At 45.1% G+C, this 24,284-nt stretch overlaps 1 protein-coding gene across 1 annotated transcript in view; it reads left to right on the top strand.

Annotated features, from left to right (window-relative positions):
• The first annotated feature begins 259 nt into the window (after window positions 1–259).
• Window positions 260–24,284, top strand: part of MAP6 (microtubule associated protein 6) — an 89,728-nt gene continuing 65,703 nt past the window's right edge. The window contains exon 1 of the mRNA XM_047753457.1: window positions 260–1,799. Coding sequence (XP_047609413.1) covers window positions 898–1,799 — 902 coding nt within the window. The 5' untranslated portion in view covers window positions 260–897. The remainder of the gene's footprint in view (window positions 1,800–24,284) is intronic.

Below are 24,284 nucleotides of genomic sequence, written 5' to 3'. Positions count from 1 at the left end.
AGGCTCCCAGTTGGGAAAACAGCCAGTGTAAGGACAGCAGGTCATAAGGAGCCTGCGCCTTGAACCCACCCAGGCCCCAGATTGTGCTGTTGCCTAGGAGCAGAAGAGGGAGGAGCCGCCAGATCAGGGGGAGGAGGGGAGGGAGGCCGAGCTCCCAGCAGCGCGTGCTGACGACAGCAGGTGATTTTTTTTCTGCAGCGCGCTTTCTCTCAGCATCTTCCCTGGATTCGTTTCTCCCCGCCCGCCCGCCCCCCACGCTGAGCGACAGAAAAGGGTGGGGCCGCGTCCCTGCCGCAGAGACGGCGGCGGCGGCAGCTGCAGCATCACTGGGAGCAGCGGCGGCGGCAGCAATGCTCTGTCTCCTCGAGAGGTGATCGCCTCCGAGCCCTGCTAGGTGGCCAGCTGCTACAGGACGCCGGCTGAAAGAAGAGAGAGCCTTGTCCGCAGCAACTGCGGCCACACTGCTCGGCCCTTTCTCTGCGCCATGGCTTAAACCCGCAGCCACTTCGCCTCGCGTAGCCTCGCCTGGCTGGGGTCTGCGCGCCGCCGCAGCCGCAGGGAGGGGCGAATCCCAGACGCCCTCGCCGGGAGACCCGGGACGCGGTTTCTCACGCTGCGGTGCCCGCAGCAGACCGCGCTCCCGAGACCTTTGCGGTGGCTCCTGAAGGCGTTTACAGCGGGGAATCCAGGGACTTTACGGACTTTATCTCAGCGATAGCGCTGCCCGCCCGACCTTCCCGGGTGCTCCCTGAAGGAGGAGGACGCGGTAGCTCAGGCTACCAAGGAAAACACGGTGGGAATCAGATTGGCCGCTCGAGGGCCAGGGAACTGGGAAAGATTAGGGACTTGCTTTAGAATCTAGCAAGAAGAGGGAGGGCCAGTTCTGCAGCGAGCATCATGGCGTGGCCGTGCATCACGCGTGCCTGCTGCATCGCCCGCTTCTGGAACCAGCTGGACAAGGCGGACATAGCTGTGCCGCTGGTTTTCACCAAGTACTCGGAGGCCACCGAGCACCCCGGCGCCCCGCCGCCGCTCCAGCAGCCGGCGCAGCCGGCGCCCGCGCCCCCCTCGGCGCGCGCGGTCGCCATAGAAACGCAGCCGGCCCTGGGCGACGGGGATGCGGTTGCCCGGGCAACAGGGCCTGCGCCGGGGCCTAGCGGCGAACGCGAGGCCGGGGCAGCCTTCGGCCGGAGCGGGCCAAGCCAGGGCTCTGGTTCCGGCTCCACCTCCAGTGCAGGCCCTGCGGACTCGGTGATGCGGCAGGACTACCGCGCCTGGAAGGTGCAACGGCCCGAGCCGAGCTGCCGTCCGCGCAGCGAGTACCAGCCCTCAGACGCACCCTTTGAGCGCGAGACCCAGTACCAGAAGGACTTCCGCGCCTGGCCGCTGCCGCGCCGCGGGGACCACCCGTGGATCCCCAAGCCCGTGCAGATTGCCACGTCCTCCCAGGCGGCGGCGCCGGTGCTCGGGGCGCCCCAGCGCCGGCCGCAAAGCCAGGAGCGCTGGCCTGTGCAGGCCGCCGCCGAGGCCTCGGAGCAAGAGGCTGCCCCTGGTGGAGCAGGTGGCCTTGCGGCTGGAAAGGCGTCCGGTGGGGACGAGCGCGACACACGCAGAAAGCCCGGGCCCGCCTGGATGGTGCGTCGCGCCGAGGCGCTGGGGCAGGAGCCGTCGCCGTTGCCCTTAGCCCAGGCCCTGGTCCCAGCCGCGGGCCCGGAGGTGGGAAAGGGGCGTGCGGCGGCCGACGCCCTCAACAGGCAAATCCGCGAGGAGGTGGCGAGTGCAGTGGGAAGCTCCTACAGGTGAGACGCGGCCCGCAGCTCCGGCCACCCTGCTGGTCACCCTTTCCCTCTCCCACGGATTCTCCACATCGCAGACCTCACTGTTAGCCTCCCTCTCACACCCTCTCCCCAGCTCCGGCCCGCGCCCATGGCTTTCTGGCCCTTTCTTTTGTGAAAGCTGCCAAAGTCTTTGGCTTCACCACCTCATACCCATCCCCGCCCCACCCACGTGCCTGCCTGCCCTCCCAACCGAGACCTTTGCAATTTCTTCACTGCTGCGCTTCCATTCTGCCCCACCCAGCTCACCAGCTGCGTTAGCCTGGCTGCTGCCCCTTACTGGCTCAGCTGCCGCCCAAGGGCCTCGGTGCCTTCCCGCAGGGTCCCATCCTCCTCAAGGAACAGTGACCTGCCCCCGCCCCCACCCCCTAGCCTGCTTCGCTTGGCCCTTCATTCTTTCTCAGTCCCTGGGCGACACCTAAACACCACACCCTTTTCTAGACGCCCTGCCCGGCCCTCTTCCTTCAGCCACTCAGGCTTTGAAGGCAGATTCCTTATGCCTCTTACTAGCTGTGACACATGGGGTAAGTTTCTTAAGCTTTCTAGGACTCAAGTTCTTATCTGGAAGATGTGATGGGTAATAGGTTCTTCTCTGAGATTGTTCACTCGTGTATTGATTTAATAGTAAATAAGATTTTTAAATACTTCCTATATGCTAAGCACTGTTCTAGGCATTTTGAAGAGTAAAGGAGATGATTCAGGAGGAGAATTATGCCTGGCACCTGCTTGGTAATCTGTACCTCTTGGTTCCCTTCCGAACTTCTCCGGTGCCTCTTTATTCTGATTTCCACCTCCAGCCTCCTCCCCTATTGATGCATCTCCTTTGTCCTTTTCTTTCTTGTTCTCTAGATACGGTTCTCGTTCTCTTACCACCAAGAAACCCCTCTTCAGCACACTTAAATTCCCTTTAAGTGAATGCCTTTATTTATTCTTTTTATTTATTTATTTTTGCTTTTCAGGGCCCCACCCATGGCATATGGAGGTTCTCAGGCCAGGGGTCTAATCGGAGCTGTAGCTTCTGGCCTACAACACAGCCACAGCCACAGCCACATCAGATCCGAGCTGTGTCTGTGACCTACACTGCAGCTCACGGCAACGCCGGATCTTTAATCCACTGAACAAGGCCAGGGATCAAACCCGCAACCTCATGGTTCCCGTTGGGGTTTCACTTCCGCGGCGCCATGACGGGAACTCCTTAAGTGAATGCCTTTAAACAAGAGCATAGTCATATTCCTTCCTTCTTTCCTTTCTTCATCCATTCATTCTCTCTCTCTTTCTAGAATATCCCTTCTTTGTTGCCCTTCATTCATTTAATATGTATTTCTGAATGCTTAGCGTTCAGTGGTGCCCTCATGTTTCAAACCAAAACAATGAGCTGAAGGATCACCGTTGACTCTGAATATGTAACATTGGCCTTGGGGTCTTTGGGGAAGAAGACGCGCGTGATGAGTAATTGTGCTGGAGGTGTTCAGAATGTGGCGGATGGGGTCCTTCATCGACGCCACAGCCAGTCGCCTCCTTTCTGCAGGAGGGTGTGGACAGGAGGACTGCAGCGTTAGTGTCTTTTGCCAAGACCTTATACGTGGCCTCATCAGACTGTCCTTCTCCAGCAAATAGGACAAACACTCCCTCTTACACTGAGGAAGGAATGGCATTGATAGACATGCTCTCTTATTAAGACAAAATCTGGCCCCCATGCAGGCTTTACCTCTGGAAAGAGTTTCCCAATGAAAAGGGGCAGCTAATCAATTGGCCCCATTCCTTTTTCCTGAATTCCACCTCCCACTTGGCATTTCTCTCTTGCTCTGTTGTTATAATGACCACACTGGGTCCCCCAGGGGTACACCACTTCCTTTTAAAGCTCTGGGTCAGGCAAGAACACAAATCCTTCTTGGTTCTAGCTATGAGAAGGTGGAGTTTTCACAATATCTCTATGCTGCTACTAAGGACGATCAAAAAGAAAAGAAAGGAGGAGTTCCCGTCGTGGCGCAGTGGTTAACGAATCCGACTAGGAACCAGGAGGTTGCGGGTTCGGTCCCTGCCCTTGCTCAGAGGGTTAACGATCTGGCGTTGCCGTGAGCTGTGGTGTAGGTTGCAGACGCGGCTCAGATCCTGCGTTGCTGTGGCTCTGGTGTAGGCTGGTGGCTACAGCTCCGATTGGACCCCTAGCTTGGGAACCTCCATATGCCGTGGGAGCGGCCCAAGAAATAGCAAAAAAAAAAAAAAAGAAAAGAAAAGAAAGGAAAGGAAACAAATAAGTGAGGGGAATAAAAAACAAAGCCAAGATATCGTTCTGTGATTCCGTCATGGCTTTCTAGTCTACAAGGTCCTACTTTGTCCCCGAAGAACCTTAAGGTTGACCTACCATCACGGGTTTCTGGATTGGCTCTTCATCATCCCACTCCCAATCCACTACCCTGTGCCAGGCAGAACCTTACCACCTACCAGGGCAAAATCGACCTCTCCTCACCTCCATATAGTGGATGCCAATCAAGGGAGACCCACTACTCAGTGTATGTTTCCAGGTTGGGAGGAATTGCTTTGTCCATAAATGATTGGCCAGACAGTCAGGGAGTAACTCACCTGTCAGACACAACTCTCTCCAAATATTTTGGGTTGAACCTTTGTTTTGTATAAATTCTTTCCCCAAAGCCACACCTTAAACTGTGCAGTAAGCTTGTCATGCTTCATAGTTAGAATTACACACATACTGCACGTGATTGGATAGAAGAGGAGGCTATGCTCTTGAGGCTGGTAACAATGATTTTTTTTTTAAATAGCTATCAGAATTTATCAACTTGTCAAGAAAAGTCTCTGTACACCTCAAAAAATATTTTTTATCTGATTTGGGTCTTCTGCAAAATTTAATTATGCATATGACTTTGGGGTCAGCAATTCCACTTTGCTGTATGATCAGAAGGGTTTGGAAACATTAAGAGAATAGGTATTGCTAAGAGACATCCATCAGTTTCTTTTTTTTTTTTTCCACACCAAGACATCAATTTCTTTAATGGACAATTTAAGTACGTGACAAATTTGATATGAAATATAGTATTATTTTTTTGTTCCAGAATAAAAATTAACTAATAATAGGGAAGTGCTCTTTGGGTGAAAGTAAATGTGAAGAAATAAGATAATTAAATATGCTATAAAGAAAAAAACAGCCTGGAAATTATAGGCTTATCTGGAACAATGATTTTTTTTCCCCCTTATTCTCTCACATCCTTTTCCTTGCTAGGATTCTGAATATTTCCTAAATTTAAATATGCTCCCCTGTCTTCTATAGATGAGTCATACATCACCTTAGAAGCGAAGATGGGCTCCATTTCATCAATAATTTGATTGATAACCCCTTTTCTTCTGCCACTATATATAAATCCTGATGGTTTAGGCCATAGTAACTGCTTCATTTCATGGGCTTTACAAATGATGTCTGTCACGTAATATCAGTGTGAGCAGTTTGCTCAAATAGAGAAAGGACACACAATATATCAGCTTAATATATTGATATGCAATATACAATATGCATTCAGCATCCAGAGTCAGAGACGTGCTAATTGGTTTTCCCCTGAAAACAGATAATGAGTAGATAACGTCAAATGTCCTTTGATGCTGCGGCTATTGAGAAACCTTCCCTGTTCAACAGTCCATCTAACTTACGATCTATCCACACTAGCGTGATATCTGAGGTATAGTTTAGAACTATCACATTCGTGAAATTGATTCACTTTCAGTGATTCATATTACATAAATGATGGTATAAAATTGAGAAACTTGTCTTTGTTGCCATTTCTAACGTTCGGGAAGGATTTCACTGGCAGCCATTTGTGACTTTAGACCTAGCATTCTCAATTAGAAAACAGATGAGTCATAGGAGCAGATTAAAATGCCTCTCTCAGCCAACCCCATTGCCCCAGCCATCAGTTTAATAGTGATAGATGGGGTAGCAGGTGCTCCCCATAGACATGCTAATGAGCAGCTTTTCCTGGACGGAATCAGCTGGGGCACAAAGAGGCAGAATAATACACCAGAGGCAAGAGGAGTACTTGAAAAATGAGAATGGTTAACAAGGTAATCAGAAAGAAAAGGAGGCTTTACTATCTACCCCACAGTCTTCCACAAAGGTTAGAAAAAGGCCCATCTCGGAGTTCCCGTTGTGGCTCAGCAGAAATGAATCCGACTAGGAACCAGGAGGTTGCGGGTTCAATCCCTGGCCTTGCTCAGTGGGTTAAGGATCCGGTGTTGCCGTGCGCTGTGGTGTGGGTCACAGACGTGGCTCAGATCTGGCGTGGCTGTGGCTGTGGCTGTGGTGTAGGCCGTTGGCTACAGCTCTGATTGGACCCCTGGCCTGGGAACCTCCATATGCCACGGGAGTGGCCCTACAAAAGCCAAAAAAAAAGAGAAAGGCCCATCTGACTTGACTTATGCTATATAGAACAGCCTGATGTCTACAAGGCCACTGGCTGTAACCCTAGTGTCTTCCTGAGTAAATCTCAGCAATACATACTCCAAGGCCAATATCAGATACTCGTCTCCACAACACCTTCCAGGTCTTGCCATTTAGAACTAATTTTTCTCTTAGTTCCTTTTCACATTCTGTTCACTTCTCATTGTCTGCTTGGTTGTAAGATACTTTTGCCTCCAGCTGCCGCCGCCCCCGACCAGATATGAACACATGAAGAGGAGAGCTATCTTTCTTTGTTCATCTGTGTATCTTTCACGGCCTAATATTGTGCTTAGGTACCACATAGGTTTGTTGAATCCAATGAAATTTTTAGAGTTTGGTGAAACTTCTATTCACCTATGTATTGATTCATTTCTTTTAGTTTTATGTAGTTAAATTAATTTTGGAAAATGACCACCGAGCCCCTGCTATGTATCAGACAAAAAGTGATAACCCCTGTGTAAAGAGACTGTTTTCCTTAATCAAAATCTAATAGAATTCCTGCTCCGTTAGCACTAGAAGTTAAGTATCCAAATGGGGAAGGGCAGCAAACCTTACAGACCTGACTCCAGGGGCACCTTCACCCAGGGCAGTGGTCCTCAACCTTTGCCATACAGAGGAATCATGGGAGAAGTTTAAAAATGCTGATGCCTAAGTGCCTGGCCCAGGAATTCTGATTTAATTGGTCTGGGGTGTGGCTTGCACACGTGAATCTTTTGAAACCGCCCCATGTCATTCTCAGGGGCAATTCAAAGTCATGACCTCTTTGCTTAAGGCAGAGGTTCTCAAAATTTAGTACACAAAAGAGTCATCTGGAGAGCTTTCTAAAATGCAGATTCCTGGGCCTGGCCCACAGACGTGCTGATTCAATGGCTTTAAAATGAAGCCTAAGAATCTGCATTCTAACAAGCCCTAGCCTGGGAACCTCCCTATGCCCCAAGCACGACCCTAAAAAGAAAAAGAGAAAAAAAGAAAAGAAAAAAAACGCACTCTAGGTAATTTTGATGCAGATGAACTTGAGGCTTTACTTGGGGAAACACTGCCTGGGGAGGTTTGCTGTCTTCAAGGTACTGCGTTTGGGGGTTGCTTGTCATTTATTTAAGTCTTTTATGTCCTTCACTTACATTTTTGTAATTTTCTCCACAAAAGTCACACCCACACACACGTCTTGAAGTTTTATTTTTCTATAATGAAGTCTTTAATAGTCTAATGGGATTTAACTTTATGTATGTAATGCGGTAGGGACCTAGTTTTCTTTTTGCCCGTTTGGAAAGTCATTCATCCCAATGCCTTTTTGAAAGGTCAGCTTTTCCCCACTGATATCTCCATTAATGCAGCGTCTATCACATAAGGGGCACGTGCGCATGAATATATCGGAGATCTCTGTTGTGTTTCCTTTAATCTGAGCTATCTGAGCTAATGCCGCAGTATCATCTTTTTTTTTCTGAGCTATTTTAAATTATTTTTCATTTTGTTTGAAGCATATATCTTCCTACATTTTCTAATTCGTTATTGCTCATATGTGTTAATTTTATGTTTTTCTTATATTCAGCAACTTTACCACACTCTAATTTTGTCTGCTGATTCTCTTGGACTGTCTATGGAGATAATTAATGTATGCTTTGAGCAAATGCCCGTTTACTGTCTTCATTCTGATATGTGTGTGTGTGTGTGTGTTGCTACACTGGTAAGGATATCTGATATGTTTGGGGTTCGGGGGCAGGGGTCGTTTGTTTTTTGGCCATGCCTGTGGCATGCAGAAGTTCCTGGGCCGGGAATTGAACCTGCGCCACAGCTGTGACATGCCAGATCCTTAACCACTAGCCACCAGGGAACTCTTCCAGTGTAGTTTTGATAGCAGGTGGCAGCAGACATCTTTGTCTTCAGACATGGAAATGTTTCTAAAATTCGATCATTAAGTTTGAAGTTTACTCTGTATTGTTATTAGATAGCATTGTATCAGGTTAAGAAACTCATCTTTGTACTAGTTTTCTAGGGAGTTCTAAAAATGTGGATTGAGGAGTTCCCATTGTGGCTCAGCAGTAACGAACCTGACTAGTATCCATGAGGACACAGGTTCAATCCCTGGCCTTGCTTAGAGGGTTAAGGATCTAGCATTGCCGTCAGCTGTGGTGTAGGCCAGAAGCTACAGCTCCGATTCAGCCTGGGAATTTCCATATCCTGAGGGTGTGGCCCAAACAAGACTAAATAAATAGATAAATAAATACAAATAAAAATTTAAATAATAAAAATGTGGATTGATATTGAATTTTACTAAGTTTCTTTTGCATCACCAGAGAAAGTCATATGGTATTTATTTTTAATGTTATTAGATTTTTCTGATACAGAACCATCTTTTCATTCCTAGGGTAAATCTTACTTGGATAAAAATACATCTTTATCATGCCGAATTCTTTTGCTACTTTTAATTTGAACTGTTTGCATACATGCCCGTAAGTGAAATTAGTCTAAAACGTTTTCCTTTTTTCTGTTAGTCTGGTGCAATGTTGGGAATCACGGTTGGTTGTGTCTATATAGTTAGATGAGTAGATTTTTTCTTCTTTTCAGTTGTTTGGAACAGTTCTTCTAACAAGTGCTCCTCCTTAAATATCTGATAAGATTCTCCTGTAAGGCTCTCTGTGCCTGGTGTCTTTTTCATGGACAGACTGTTTTTTTTACTACCAATTTGATGGTTTTAACAGTGATTTATTTATTCAGCTTTTATATTTCTTGAGCCAATGTCAATCATTTATATTTTTCTAGAAAATGTTACTTTTTTCTTATTTTTAAATTTATTGATATAAGATTCACTATAGCATTATATTGTGGCTTTAAAAAACCATCTCTACTTATCTACAGTTGTATCTCCTTTCATACTTAATATTAATTGGGGCCTTCCCTCCCACCCCACCCCTGTAATTGTCTTATTGAGGTTGTTTAGTTTTTTAGTCTTTTCAGAGGATCAAATTTTGGTTTTGGTGTACATATCCCTTTTCGGTAGAATTTGCTCTTATTTTTACTGCTTCTTTTTTACATTCTGAGAGGTAGTCATTTGTCACATTACACACAGTTTTATATCCCTAAGGAGTCTGGATTTTTCTAAAGAAATAGGTCGCTGAGAGAATCTAGGCAGAAGAACTACATAATAGTTTAATATGATTTACATTTTATAAGTGTCCCCTGGATGGCAACCTGGGGAGGTTAGAGAAAGGGTGGCCAACAACGAGGCTGTTGAAAGAATCCAGAGAGCATGAAAAACCTGGAACTGTGGCTGTGGGATTAGAGGTTTGTCACATAGTACATATAGTTACAGAACAATAGCTCTTAATGACCAGTTGAGATGCAAGGAAGAGGATAAGCCCAGGATAACGTTTTTCTGGTTTGGGTAACTGTGGTGCTAGTTATTGGAACAGACTTTTATCTAGACTTCTATGATGAATATTGAGGAGAAAAAAGTCTCCTGGAGAGGAAGTTGAGCTCATTTTTAGTATCTAGAATTTGAGTTGTTTATGAGCTATCTGACAAGAAGTTTCAAGGGGCAGCTGAGTAAATGGATCTGAAGTGGAGAGAGATCTGGGCTGTGAGTGAATATAGATATGAAACATCCTATGGTTATTATTAAAGCCATAGGAGGAGGCAAAATCGACCTGAGAGAAGGAGAAAATCAACCATCAGAGCCTGGAGTCCTGAGGGATACAGGTACTGGGGCTACTGACAGCAGAAGGAATAGCCACGCAAAAGATGAAGGAGTGATCAGAAGAAAGTGGGCGTAAACCAGGGGCTTACCGCAGACACCACACCAGGTGCCTAACTCAGCAAAGCCGGATGCCTCCCTGGAAATTTTTACTGAGGAATTACTGTGTGCAAAGCACTTTCCCAGATCATTGGTTGACCTTGCGCAGTTAGATATAATGTTACTGTAAGACTAACCCACAAAGAGGAGAAGAGATAACATAACACGCATTTCATTCTTGGTTGCTCTCTTGGGAAAAAAACAGCCTCTAATGCCCCCGTGAACTTGCAAGAAACAGTCCAGCCAGTGGTCGATTTAAGTCTATAATCAGGAAGGATCACTCAGTGTCCCAGATACAAAACTGAAATAACCCAACACTGTCGAGCAGGATTAAAGAGCCATCTCTGTAATCAGTGCAGCTTTGACGTTTCAGATTAGGTCAGTTGTATACACATAGAAAGGTGAGCTAATGATTCTCTGCCACATGAAGAAAACTGCAAGGAGACCTCGACCAGCAAGCTGAAAATTCTCTTGATGTTCACTAAAGATGCTAATTTTCACCATTAGAAATAAAAATAGTAGTTAATTGAGGGCCTGCTGTGTGCCTGGCAGGCTGCTAGAAACCTTAGACCTGTCTGCTCCTGCAGTCTTTCTAGCAGCCCTGCAGAAGCGGTACTACTGCTACTTCCTGGCTAGGGCTCAGGACCCACAAGGCCTCTTGTCTGCCATTAGGTTTAAGGACTGTTGAAGGCACAGACCTCGTCTAATGCTAGCTAGTCCTTTTCTATGCACAGCACCATCTCCACGTCACATTAGCATGTGTTGTCTCAGCCCCGTTTCAATCCAGTAAATGTTGATTGGTGTCTAGTCTATATCAGGCTAATTCCTAGGAAGACAAAGTCGTCCTTGCTCTTGGAAGGCTTATGTTTACTAGGCAGAGACAGATGTGCTGAAAAGTTATAGTTACTCTAATAAAGAGTCTATGTGGGGTATGCTGGGGCACAGAGGGAAAAAGAGTTAAGTCGACTTGATTTGAGGGTTATCAGGGAGAGGGTTCAGTAGAGAAGGGTCTGGTAGGCTGAATCTTCAAAGATGAGTGGGCATTCAGTGGGGAGGGATCCATCTGATTAAAAGTACAGAAGAGAAACTGTCAGCAGTTCTGAGCTGACAGAACTTAGACGTCTCATCAAATGAGAAGGGAATGGCGAGAGGTAGACCAGGTTGGTGGGCTGGGCCAGCTCCTTCATCCTGTAAGCAAAGGAAGAAGTGGGGTTAGGTTTTGGATTTTAACAAAGGTGACTTTGAGAGTTCCTGTTGTAGCTCAGCAGAAACAAACCTAACTAGTATCCGTGAGGATGTGGGTTTGATCCCTGGCCTCGCTCAGTGGGTTAACGATCTGGCATTGCTGTGGCTGTAGTGTAGGCCGCAGATGTGGCTCAGATCCCGCATTGCTTTGGCTGTGGCGTAGGTCAGCAGCTGTAGCTCTGATTTGACCCCTAGCTCCGATTTGACCCCTACCACAGGACATAAAATAAAAAATAAAAACATACAAAAAGAAAAAACCCAAAAGCACACAAAGGTGACTTTGGCAGCAGTGGAAAGGAAGGATTGGAGGGGACGAAGCTGGGAGCATGGAGTCTGGGAAGGAAACCGTAGGTGAGAGGTAATAAATACCTCCCGCCAGGAAAGGATAAAGCAAGCACTGATGGTTGGTTTTACTTTTTAACTATTACAAATAAAGCGCCTATACACATTCTTATACAGGTCTTTGCCCTCATTTGTGTTAAGCATATCCTCGAGAATGCCATTGCTGAGTCATAGGGAAAACATATGTTTCATCGGAGTATAATGCTCAAGAGTTTCATGTATGCCCTTGTGACAGCATAACAGGGCAGTGGCTAATTGAAAGTCAGCAGAAAGGAAGAGTCTAAGGAATAATCTGGGCTGTTTCCCAGATTTCATGTTTTACGTATCTCAGGAAATAATCATAGGAAACACTCTCAGGAAATAATCAGGAAAAAAAGCACGGTTTTGGACAAGTTGAATTGGAGGTGCTGTTGGAAGGAGTATACGGAGATGTTCAGTAGAAAATGAAAAACAGAAACACTGCTGGAAAGGGTGTACGAACGCTTCCGCCTCATACTCAAGGGAAACATATGTTTTCTCTATGATTCAGCAATTGCTTTCTCGAGTATGTGCTCAGGAGAAATGAGTGCAAAGACCTGCTTAAAATGTGTGTAGGAGCTTTATTCATCACAGCTAAAAAGCAAAACCAACTCGAATGCCCATCCGCCCTGGGATAGGTACCTTGGGGTAGAGTCACACAGTGGACCATCATGTGCAGGGTGTAATAACCCCCCCCACACACACACAAATGTCCACATCCTAATTCCCGGAAGCCATGAATATGTTATGTTGCGAAGCAAAAGGGACTTTGCTGATGTCGCTAAGTTGAGGGTCCTTGAGGTGCGGTGAGTATCCTGGATTATCTGTTGTAATTATAGGGACCCCCACAGTGGCGCCTTCTTAGCCAGCCATTGTTGGCTTTGAAGACAGAAGAATGCGGGCCACCTCTCAGAAACTGGAAAAGGCAAGGAAATGGATTCTCCCTAGAGCCTGCAGAAGGAACACCTTGCTTCCTGCTGGCACCATGATTCTAGCCCGTGAGACCCATTTCTGACTCCTAATGATAGAACTATAAGATGATACGTCGTGTGGTTTTAAGCCATTCTGTTTGTGGTAATTTGTTACAGCAGCTATAGGAAACTAATACATGGGGTTTCTCAATCTCGGCGCTGTTGACATCTTAGAACAGATAACTCTGTTGTGAAACTCTTCTGTGCATTATAGGATATTGGCAGCACCCCTGGCCTCTTCCCACTCATTGTCAGTAGCATTCCCACCACATCCCCCACCTCTGAGTTGTGACAGTCAGAAATGTCTCCAGACATTGCCAAAAGCCTTCCGGGGTGGGGTGAGATTGCCTCTGGTTGAGAACCACTGTTTTATGGCAATGCAAATCACTGTAATACTCACTGGTCTGGATAGATCTGCTGCCAAGGATGAGTGAAAGAAACCAGATACAAGTGCACTTACTAAATGACTCCGTATGAAATATGACATTTTTATTCAGGTGAAATGAATATGAAATTTCCAAAACAGGTAAAGGCAATTGATGGTAATGGATGTCAGAATAGCGATCAGTCTGGGGTGGGGCTGGGTGATTGGCTGAGATGTTGGAAATGTTCTGTGTCTTTGTCTTTTTTTTCTTGTCTTGTCTTTTTGTCTTTTTTAGGGCTGCACCTGCAGCATATGGAGGTTCCCAGGATAGGGGTCTAATCAGAGCTGCAGCTGCCAGCCTATGCCAGAGCCACAGCAACACGGGATCAGAGCCAAGTCTGTGACCTACGCCACAGCTCACGGCAACACTGGATCCTTAACCCACTGAGCGAGGCCTGGGATCGAACCCGCAACTTCATGCTTCCTAGTCAGATTCATTTCTGCTGCACCATGACGGGAACTCCTGTTCTGTGTCTTGATCTGGATGGTGATTCTGTGAATCTGTGCATATGAACAATTAAGATTTATGGACTTTTTTCTGTTTGTTATATCTCAACAAAAAATAAGAAACAGATTACAAACTAAGTAAATGGAGATGTAGGTTTGATGCTCAGGAGAAAAGACAGAACAGAAAAGAAAAATCTAGATATCAAGCTGTCAGTGAGGCTCAAACCCACATAGGAGTCAGTGTAGATGGGAAAAAAGAGGGCGAGGGATTCCCATTGTGGCTCAACAGGTTAAGAACCCAACTTGGTGTCCATGAGGATGTGGGTTTGATCCCTGGCCTCATTCAGTGGCTTAAGGATCCGGCATTGCCTTTAGCTGTGGTGTAGGTTGCAGGTGTGGCTTGGATCTGGTGTTGCCATGGCTGTGGTGTAGGCCTGCAGCTGCAACTCTGATTCAACCCCTAGCCTGGGAACTTCCATATGCCATGGGTGCAGCCCTAAAAGAAAAAAGAAAGAAAGAGGGTGAGAACACACTGAGTCTGGAGCCCAGCCGCCCTGACTTCACAGGGAGAAGCAGTAGAGTCAGTCAAGGAAGGAGCCCATGTGTCTGTGTTGTCCCCGTCTGAGAACGAGAGCATAGACCCACGTGTCCCAAGCTCCCACCTCCGCTGCTCTGGCCTCCTTAGTCACCCACAGGAGCCACCCGCAAGCGCAGAACATAATAGCACTGCCCTGCATCCCCCCTTCCCAGCATAGGCCATTCGGTGTGTGTTTCTTTTCAAACTGAATGCAGAGGCTTTGCGGGTCCAAGCCTGATGTAACCTCTTTTGGTGGGAAAATGGGGCCCAAGCCCCAAACCATAAAACCCACCATAAGTGCCTCCCCAGTGCTGTTCCCTGTGGTCACCGTCTGTTTCACGCAGTGACTTCAAAAAGCTGGCGCATGTTGAGGCATATCCTAAAGTACATTTTTACAATTTTCTTGGCCCCTAAGAATCATTCCCTATTAAACCATACTAATGAGCGGAAGACAGAGGCAGAAAGCAGAAGAGCAGAATGTTAGAACAGAGACATAATTGAGTTTCAGCCCCATTTGCTGCGTGCACATGGCAGTTGCTGTAACATATCTTCTTATGAGACTTCATCATGACCTTTGAAGGTAAACATCTCTTGGAAGATGAAGAATAGAGTCAGGGAGGCCTGGGGACGGAGGTCACACAGCCAGCCAGTGGCGGGGCTGGCCCAGGAGCCCAGGTCTCCTCGTTCCGGCCTGCAGCGGTGTCCTACTTGTGCAGCTCAAGCAGACTCCTGCCATGTCCCCTCGTTCCTGAGAGGGCTGCTGCCTGCCCCCCAGCCCCTTCCCTTTGTGCTGTCTTTTTGGCTCCCACCCTCCTAAGCCCACACCATCCTCCTTCACCACCTTCTGCAGTGGCAAAGGGGTGGGTGGTCTGACTGCTCCCGTCCTAAGCTGTCTATGGATCCCCTTCCCTTCCAGAGCAAGGGTCTGGCACCTCCCTTCCAGGAGCTGACCTATCTGGTGCACCCTGCATCTCCCCACTGCTACACACACACACACACACACACACACACACACACACACACACCCCTAATGCTTTTTCCTATAGAGTCTCAGTTCCGGCTGCACATTAAAATCGTGGGCACCCCAGTGGATGATTAGCCAAATCATAGGCTGAGCTGGGCCTTGACAATCCCCACACATCTCCACTGCCGGATTTCAATCGCAATTTTCCCTCCTGCCTGCCTCTTCTTTCTAAATCCTTTCTATCCTTCAGGGTGTTTAGTCCATTGTAAAAGAGGCTTACACTGTAAAAGAGGGAATTAGGTTGGATTTATTTGATTGTAATATCATCATAATAATGTTGTGGGCTTAATATCATTTTTATTCCAAGTTCAGTGCAGCATGTTAAGAGCACATAAGGCTGGGGCTTTGGGCGAGGAGGATTCAGGGTGCAAAGCACGTGATTCCCACGTGCAGGAGCTTGCCTTACAGGGGAGGTAACGTGGATGCAAGTATCCAAAGTACCAGGCAGGGCCTAGGGAGACTTAAAAGTGGGGCCAGGTTCTCTAGGGCCACAACAAGGGCTGGTTAATAATTCTGGAAGGTTCATGGAAGGGACGGTTGTATGAGTCCTGGGTGATTTCCTGGTGCCCCGTGAAGGATTTGGTGATCAGTGAAACTGGATTTAAATCGTCTCTCTCTCTAACTAAAAACCTGTTGACCTTGAGGAAGTCTTCATATTTCTCATCAGTAAGATGGAGATAAATACACAGCAGTCACTTCACAGTCATGATGACGGTGGAGGGAGATGACGCTTTTACCAGTGCAGCCCATCCATGAGCGCTGGCTGCTTGTGTTGTTATCACTGAGCGAGTAGAACAAGGTGGGTTCCCAAGAAGAGTCTTTCACTGACTCATTCGTTCAGTGTCTACCACATCTTGTATCAGGCACTATGTTAGAATCTGGGGATACAGAAATGAATGACACAGTACCTGTCCTAAAAGACTTCCCGGTCTAGTGAGAGAGACATACTAAGAAGATGATAGTAAGTGCAGTGATAGAAATATGCCCGAGGTATGGAGGGGGACTCTGACTCAGTCTGAATCAGGAACCACTTCCTGCAGAGGTGGATCCATGCAGTTTGTCAGAAGTGTGGAGTTAGTTCTACCGGGAAGGCAAAGATTAGGAACTATGAGATAAGAATGAAGAAGGCCATTTAAGAATATGACACTTACTAGTAATTTCAGCTCCTCTAAGATATCTAGCTTGATTTGGCTTTGCGTTCAAACCCTGCCTACCATTTAACCGTTTGTCAAGTTACTTACCCTCTCTGCTCTGATTTTGTTTCCTCATTGATAAAATACAACCAATAATACATCCCTTGCAAGGTGTCAAAAGACTTAACATTCCTTTAAGTCGGTGACTCGCTCACCAGTCGTATTTACCATTGCGCCCTCAGCACCAAGCTTAGTACATGGTGTTTAGGAGATGCTCCATAGGTTTTAACTGAACAAATGAATGATGTGTGTTCAGTACTTAGCCTAGTGCTTAGCCCATGGTAAGCACTCAGTCAGTGGCAGCTACCCTCACCCTCATGCTCCCCTGTGGGTTCGAGTGCCGCTTGGCTAATATAGAGGTAATTTGGACCTTCTGTGTGCACACAGTCTGAATTTCTGAGAACACAACCATGAAATGCTCAGCTAGAAGATTTTCTGTGAGTATTTTTAGTCCGACTTGAAGGCTCCGGGAAGACCTCAGAAAGGAGGGTATCATGTGAGCTGACCTTGGAAGGATCAGTCCAATTTCAGTAGAGAGAACAGTCAGGTGGGCAGGGAGGTGACACACTGCATGCTGAAGGGACAGCTGGAGCATGTAGAGCATGTGGGGGAACTCACCTCCTCAGAAATGAGAAGTGTTCCCAGTGTGAGGAATGATACGGCAGGAGGCGAGTCTGGCAGGGTCTAGACGGTGATGGGAACCCTTTGTGTAAAGGGGTAGGTAGCAGATATTTTAGGCCCTTATATATTGCATAACCAGAGAGAACAAATTTCCCAAACTTTTATTGATAAAATTCAAAATATAATCATAATCATAATTGAATATAACCTTTGGGAATATGGGTCTACAAATGAGCAAAATGGATTTTTTAGGGGAATAGCATTTGCTGAAATTGGGTCCAAAATGAATGTTCTTTTTTATCATATCGATTGCCAACATTTATCTACAAAGTCATTCTTAGCTCCTGGCTGAACAAAAACAGGTCAAGGGCCGGATTTGACTCCAGGAGCACAGTTTGCCAGTCTCTGATCTACATCATTAAGGGCAGGATACAGTGCCAACAAGTTTCAGACTCCGTAACGTGCGAATAACCTCCTGAACAGAGTGCCTGAGGATGCTTGGTTTGATCCTGCCTGATCAAGTACATCCTTTATTCCTCCCGAGTGACGTAGCCACTCTCTTGCTTCCTTACACCTGAAAAGCGATGGGGCACTGAAGTACACGTGAGGGTCTCCTTGTCTTCATATGTAATGAGTCATCAACCCATCTCGCACAGCAACCAAGGATACAAGGTACAGGAGTCACCATTATGAAATACCACCAGTCTCTGGCTGATATGACTTCCCCCAGGAGCCCTGAACAGGCTTTAAAAAAAAAAAACAAAAACAGACAAGGAAAAGGTGATGTTAAAAGTTACAGAGGTGAGTTCCCTTGTGGTGCAGTGGGTAAGGACCTGGTGTTGTCACTGCAGTGGCCTGGGTTGCTGCTGTGGCTCGGGTTCAACCCCTGGCCCAGGACCTCCCACATAATGCAATTCAATTCAGTTTATATTCAATTCGTTCATTCTATTTAATTCACTTCATACTTGTTGACTATTTCCTATATCTAAGACACCGAGCTCAGCTCTGGGGATATGACCGTGAGGCCCCCCAGTCTGGGGCATCCTTATTTACTCTGTGTCTGTTGCTACTTCACAGCAGGGAGAAGTATGATGAGGCGGATTATAGGGAGGATGATGATGGAAAGGGAAGAAGAGGCAGAAGGAGACCTTGCACTGGCGTAAGCGTGAGTGCTTTTAACCAGAAAGGTCTTTAGGGGGAAATAGAAGAGGGAAGAGCTCTGAAGAACCAGAGGAACATAAAGGAAATTAATAGTCATGGTTACCGACCTGGTAGCCAGGGTGCAGTGGACCAACCACATATCCTGGCATCAGATAAACCTCAGTTCAGATCCCAGCCTTTCCATTTACTGTTTCTGTAACTTGGTGAAGTTATGTCCAGTCTCTGAGCTTCAGTTTCCTCCGCCAGAAAATGGCCAGTCATAGGTGACACGTGTCATAGGTTGTGTGGATGTGAACGTGTTCTGTAAACCGCTAGGTCCTTGTCATTTTAAGCCTTAATACTCAGAAATAAGCATGGAATCCAAATGCACAGTAGTTGAGAGGCCAGGAGAGTAGTTAGTCGGGGGTCAGGGTTAAGTTCCTGGATTACAGCTGTGAGCAGGACAGACGTGGTTCATCACGGGTGAGCAGCACAGCGATGGGGCGTTAGGCATGCATTCCAATAACGAACGTGAATGCAGCCGTGAGGCATCTTAGGCACAGAGTGTACAAGGGGCTAACGGAGCACTTAGTGAGAGCTGTTCCTGTTCCTCACCCGGAGCAGGAATTGGAGCATCATCTGAGGAAGCAGCGTTTAAGCCAAGCCCTGCAGGAGGGGGCCGAGCTTTGACGTCTGCTCCACCTCCCACGTGACCCTGAACAAGCCTCTCCTCCTCTGGCTTCATTTTCCTCATCTGTCATTAGAGGGCTGGCCCGGTCCCCTCTCAGTCCTTCCCAGGGCTGAGAGACCAGACTCAAAGGCCCCAGCACAAGGTGCCAAAGCGCGCTTGTCATCAGCTTGCGGTAGACAACACAGGGTAGAGGAGGGAGCCATGACCGTGATCCGAAAATCCAATGACACTGAAGAGGGAGCTTGTGGCCAAGGATTTGGTTTCATCCATTTGATGCTTCTCTCCTTCCATTCTGAATAGCTGATGCTTTCTTGTCCGAGAAATCTTCAAAGCACTTTTCATTTTCTTTCTTTTTTTCTTTTTCAGAACTTGAAAAAATACTGGGAGTTCCTATTGTAGCTCAGTGGTAACAAACCCAGCTAGTGTCCATGAGGACTCAGGGTTGATCCCTGGCCTCGCTCAGAGAGTTAAGGATCTGGCATTGCTGTGCCTGTGGTGTAGACCGGCAGCTGCAGCTCCAATTTGATCCCTAGCCTGGGTACTTCCATATGCTGTAGGTACGGCCCTTAAAAGATTTAAAAAAAAAAAAAAAAACTGTACAAAGAATAGTATCATGCCCATACTGTTACTGCCTAGATTTTAAAAATTATTTTATTATATTTACTTTCAGTCTTTCTTATGCTAAACATTTTTTTTTTCATAGTAAAGGTCTTTTTGCCCACCTGGCCCTGACCCATTGGGCCTCTCCCTTGGTCCCCCAGGAGGTTACCATCATCACAACTGTGATGTCCGTACCTCTTTATCCATGAACTATGTTAGGCATAGCACTGTGTGTGTGTGTGTGTGTGTGTGTGTGTGTGTGTGTGTGTGTGTAGTTACATGACCTCCAACGCTGTGTATCGTTTTATGACTTTATTTTTGTCGCTCAGCATTATATATCTTGAATTTTAAAAAGAATGTGAATATATGGATGACTGAGTCACTTTGCTGTACAGCAGAAATTGGCACAACATTGTTAAGTATACTTCCATTTAAAAAAAGTTAAAAATGATATATTTTGAAAAAATACAAATATGCATATAAAACACCCACTCGTATACAGTTCCTTCTTTTTAATGGATGTATAATCTGCCAGCATATGAATATATCATATGTTATTATCTTTCTCTATATTTAGGTTTTCCTGATTTTTAACTGCACAAATAATGTTGCAATGAATATTCTTATATATGTATCTCTGTGAATATATTTAAGAGTAAATATGAAATTGATGGATTTTCCTGGATATTGGGAAGTTGGTGAACTCATTTATACTAATAGTATATAAAAGTAACCCTTTTTCTTATAATGCCAGAATTTTAAAATTTTGCCAGTTTTATAGTGTGGAAATAGAATATTGCTTGATTCATATTTCCCTAATTTTCAGTGAAATTAGGAAGTTTTTCAAGTGTTTTATTGTCAGAATGCTTTCCTCTTTTGTGCGCAGAATAGTCATACTCTATGGCCATTGTACTGTTAGGAAGTTATCTTTTTTTCATTGAGCTACATTGATTCTGAATATCAATCCTTTTTTCACGTTGCTTGTCTTTTACCTTTATTTACAATGTCTTTTGTCACACAAAATTTTCTTTTTTATATATAATGATTTTTATTTTTTCTCATTATAGCTAGTTTACAGTGTTCAATTTTCTACTGTACAGCATGGTGCCCCAGTTACACATACATGTATAGATTCTTTTTTCTCACATTATCATGCTCCATCATAAGTGACTAGATATAGTTCCCAGTGCTACACAGCAGGATCTCATTGCTCATCAATTCCAAAGGCAATAGTCTGTATCTATTAACCCCAAGTTCCCCAACTCCCCCTCCCCCCCGGCCCCTCCCCGGCAACCACAAGTCTATTCTCCAAGTCCATGATTTTCTTTTCTGTGGAAAGGTTCCTTTGTGCCATATATTAGATTCCAGATATAAGTGATATCATATGGTATTTGTCTTTCTCTTTCTGACTTCACTTAGTATGAGAGACTCTAGTTCCAACCATGTTGCTGCAAATGGCATTATTTTTGTTCTTTTCGATGGCTGAGTAGTGTTCCATTGTGTATATATACCACGTCTTCCTAATCCAATCATCTGTCAATGGACATTTAGGTTGTTTCCATGTCTCAGCTATTGTGAATAGTGCTGCAATGAACATACAGGTGCATGTGTCTTTTTCAAGGAAAGTTTTGTCCAGATATATGCCCAAGAGTGGGATTGCTGGGTCATATGGTAGTTCTGTGTATAGTTTTCTAAGGTACCTCCATACTGTTTTCTTTAGTGGTTGTACCAATTTACATTCCCACCAGCAGTGCAGGAGGGTTCCCTTTTCTCCACACCCTCTCCAGCATTTGATATTTGTAGACTTATTAATGATGGCCATTCTGACTGGTGTGAGGTGGTATCTCATGGTAGTTTTGATTTGCATTTCTCTAATAATCAGTGATGTTGAGCATTTTTTCATGTGCTTGTTGGCCATCTGTATATCTTCTTTGGAGAAATGTCTATTCAGGTCTTTTGCTCATGTTTCAATTGGGTTGTTGGGTTTTTTGCTGTTGAGTTGTGTAAGTTGTTTGTATATTTTAGAGATTAAGCCCTTGTCAGGTGCATCATTTGAAATTATTTTCTCCCATTCTGTAAGTTGTCTCTTTTTTTTTTTTAATGGTTTCCTTTGCCATGCAAAAGCTTGTCAGTTTAATTAGGTCCCATTGGTTTATTTTTGCTTTTATTTCTGTTGCTTTGGGAGGAAATTTTTCATTTTAATGTATTCAGCATATTTAGTCCTTGCCCTTATGATTTATGTTTTAATTCCTTTCTTTCTTTTTGCTTTTTTTTGGGGGGGGGATTTTTTTGGGCTATGCTCACGGCGTGCAGAAGTTCCTGGGCCAGGGATCAAACCTGTGCCACAACAGTGACAACACTAAATCCTAACTGGTAGGCCACCAAGGAATCCCCAGTGTTTTTATTCCTAATTGAAGAAATACTTCACTATCCCACAGAGATAGATACATTCTTTTATCTTTTCTCCTGATAGTTTCAAGGTTTATTTTCACATTGAATGCTGTAACGCATCTGGAATTAGTTCTCGGGGATAGAGTGAGATAGGGATATGTTTTCATGTTCTGTGTAGAAAGCCAGTGACCTGAATCCATGGTTTGAAGGGTCATTTTACTCCTGATTTTTAAATTTTCCTCTGGCTCATAGCAAATTCCCTCATTGGCATGGATCTGCTCTGGGCTCTCTATTTTGTTGCATAACCTGCTTGTCTATTCCTAACAAATACCACACTTTATTATATTATTGCTTTGCAAAGTGTTTTGATTTTTAACTAGGGAAATCTCCCTCTAGTTGGTCTTTTTCTTTTCTTTCTTTCTTTTTTGCTTTTTAAGGCCACACCTGCAGCATGTGGGAATCCCAGACTAGGGGTCAAATCAGAGCTGTAGCTGCTGGCCTACGCCACAGTCACAGCAATGCCAAATCCGGGCTGTGTCTTCGACCTACACCACAGCTCATAGCAATGCCACATCCTTAACCCGCTGATCTCGGCCAGTGGTTGAACCCACATCCTCATGGATACTAATGAGATTTGTAACCTTCTGAGCCACACAGGAACTCCTAGTTGGTCTTTTTCATAATTGTCTTGGCCTTTCTTAGGCATTTACCCTTTCATAGTTATTGTGGACTCAGTTTTCAGCCACCACAAACATTACTGGTGATATATTTTTTTTCTCTTTTGGCCACCTCACAGTGTATATATTTCCTGGGCCAGGATTCAGATCGAAGCTGCAGTTGCAACTTACACAGCAGCTGCAGCATCGCTGGATCCTTTAATCCACTGCGCCCGGCCAGGGATCAAACCTGCCTCCTAGCGCTACAGTGAAACCCCCAATCCTGTTGAGCCACAGCAGGAACGCCTATTGAGATTTTGATTGGATTTGGGTTAAAGTTATGGATTAATCTGAAAATTGATCTTTAATACTGAGTGTTTCTGTGAGTAAACAAGATACTGCAGATGTGGAACCTGGACATAGGGAGGGTGGATGTCTTGTACCATTTTATCTAAAGGATTTGAGCATCCACAGATTTTGGTATCTGTGGAAGTCCTGGAACCAGTCCCCTCAGATATCAGGGGACAACTGTGTGCCGTTACATTTACTCAGCTCTTTTATATCCTTCAAAAAGGTCTTTGCTCTTTGTTTTTCCTAAATGATTTCTAGATTTTATTGCTGTTGTGAATGAGATTTTTTCTGTTATCTTTTGTAACCGATTGCTGGTGATTCATAGGAATGACGTTGATTGCTGCAAGTTATCTCGTGCCTATAAACTTGCTGAATTTTCTCATCTGATTCCCTTGGATTTTTCTATTTACCATGATTTCCTTTGTTCCTTCTTTTTCAGTTTTCAGCTGCCACAAACGTTACTGGTGATATTTTTTTTCTCTTTTGGCCACCTCAGAGTGTATGTATTTCCTGGGCCATTCTGGCTTTGATGAGACAGTAGAGCACTATGAAAAACAGCATATTTGAAAAAATTAAATAGAGCTTCTAGAAATGAAATATGTTAGAAATGAAAAACTCAATGAATGAGGTGAAAATCATAGTTGTGAAAATTAGTGGCAAATTGAGAAAACTGTCCAGAATTAAGCACAAAGAGATAAGATATGTGAAAATAAGGACTTGCAACGACAAGGAGGATATACGAGAAGTAAGAGATTTTTTCTGTTATCTTTTGTATCCATTCTGGCTTTTGATCCATTCTCGCTTTTTCTGAATTGGTTAAAACTTTCTGTATTCCTTTGTATGTAGAAGTTATACATTCTACTTTTGTATTTTGTTGTTTGGGGGTGGGTTTTTTCTGGTGTTTTTTCAATCCATATATGTCAACATTTCCAATTAGTCAAATTTTCCCTCTGATCACCCCTCCCAACTTGCGTGTTCTTGTGGTCTTATATTTTAGCTTATCTTTGCTTTATAGGCCTTTTCGTTTAGAAAGAATCAACAATAAATTGTTTCTATCCACTGCTTGTTTAGACTTGCCTCAATATTCAGTAATATTTTGCTCACCATTGCGCTTTGAATATCATCCTTGCCTTCCAGAAGGATTTTTTGTCTCACGTATCTTTATCTCACCTCATCTTTAGTGAAAGGTAGCTGAGCAAAGACTCTAGGGGCATAAGAGTTTTCTCTAGTGCGTTGAAGACATCACTCCATTGTCTACTGGCCATGGTCATTGCCTGTGAGGAGTCTGCTGTGACTCTAACAGTCATTCCTTTCTCTGTGCTCTTTCCTCATTTTCATTTAAAAGTATTTGTCTGTGCTCTTCTACCACTTGCCATAATGCATCTAGGCACGGGTTTATTTTTATGCTTGAGAGTCGTTGTTTTCCTGAATTTGAAGATGCGTATTTCTTCACTTTAATGCATTTCCCTCCCTGTATCTCTGGATAGTGCCTCTCTCTATTTCCTCTGTTCTCTTCCCTGG

This window comes from Phacochoerus africanus, chromosome 11 (genome assembly GCF_016906955.1).
Source record: "Phacochoerus africanus isolate WHEZ1 chromosome 11, ROS_Pafr_v1, whole genome shotgun sequence".
In the NCBI taxonomy this organism is placed as follows: domain Eukaryota; kingdom Metazoa; phylum Chordata; class Mammalia; order Artiodactyla; family Suidae; genus Phacochoerus; species Phacochoerus africanus.
Note: the sequence above shows the minus strand (reverse complement) of the source record. Positions and strands in the feature narration are given on the sequence as shown.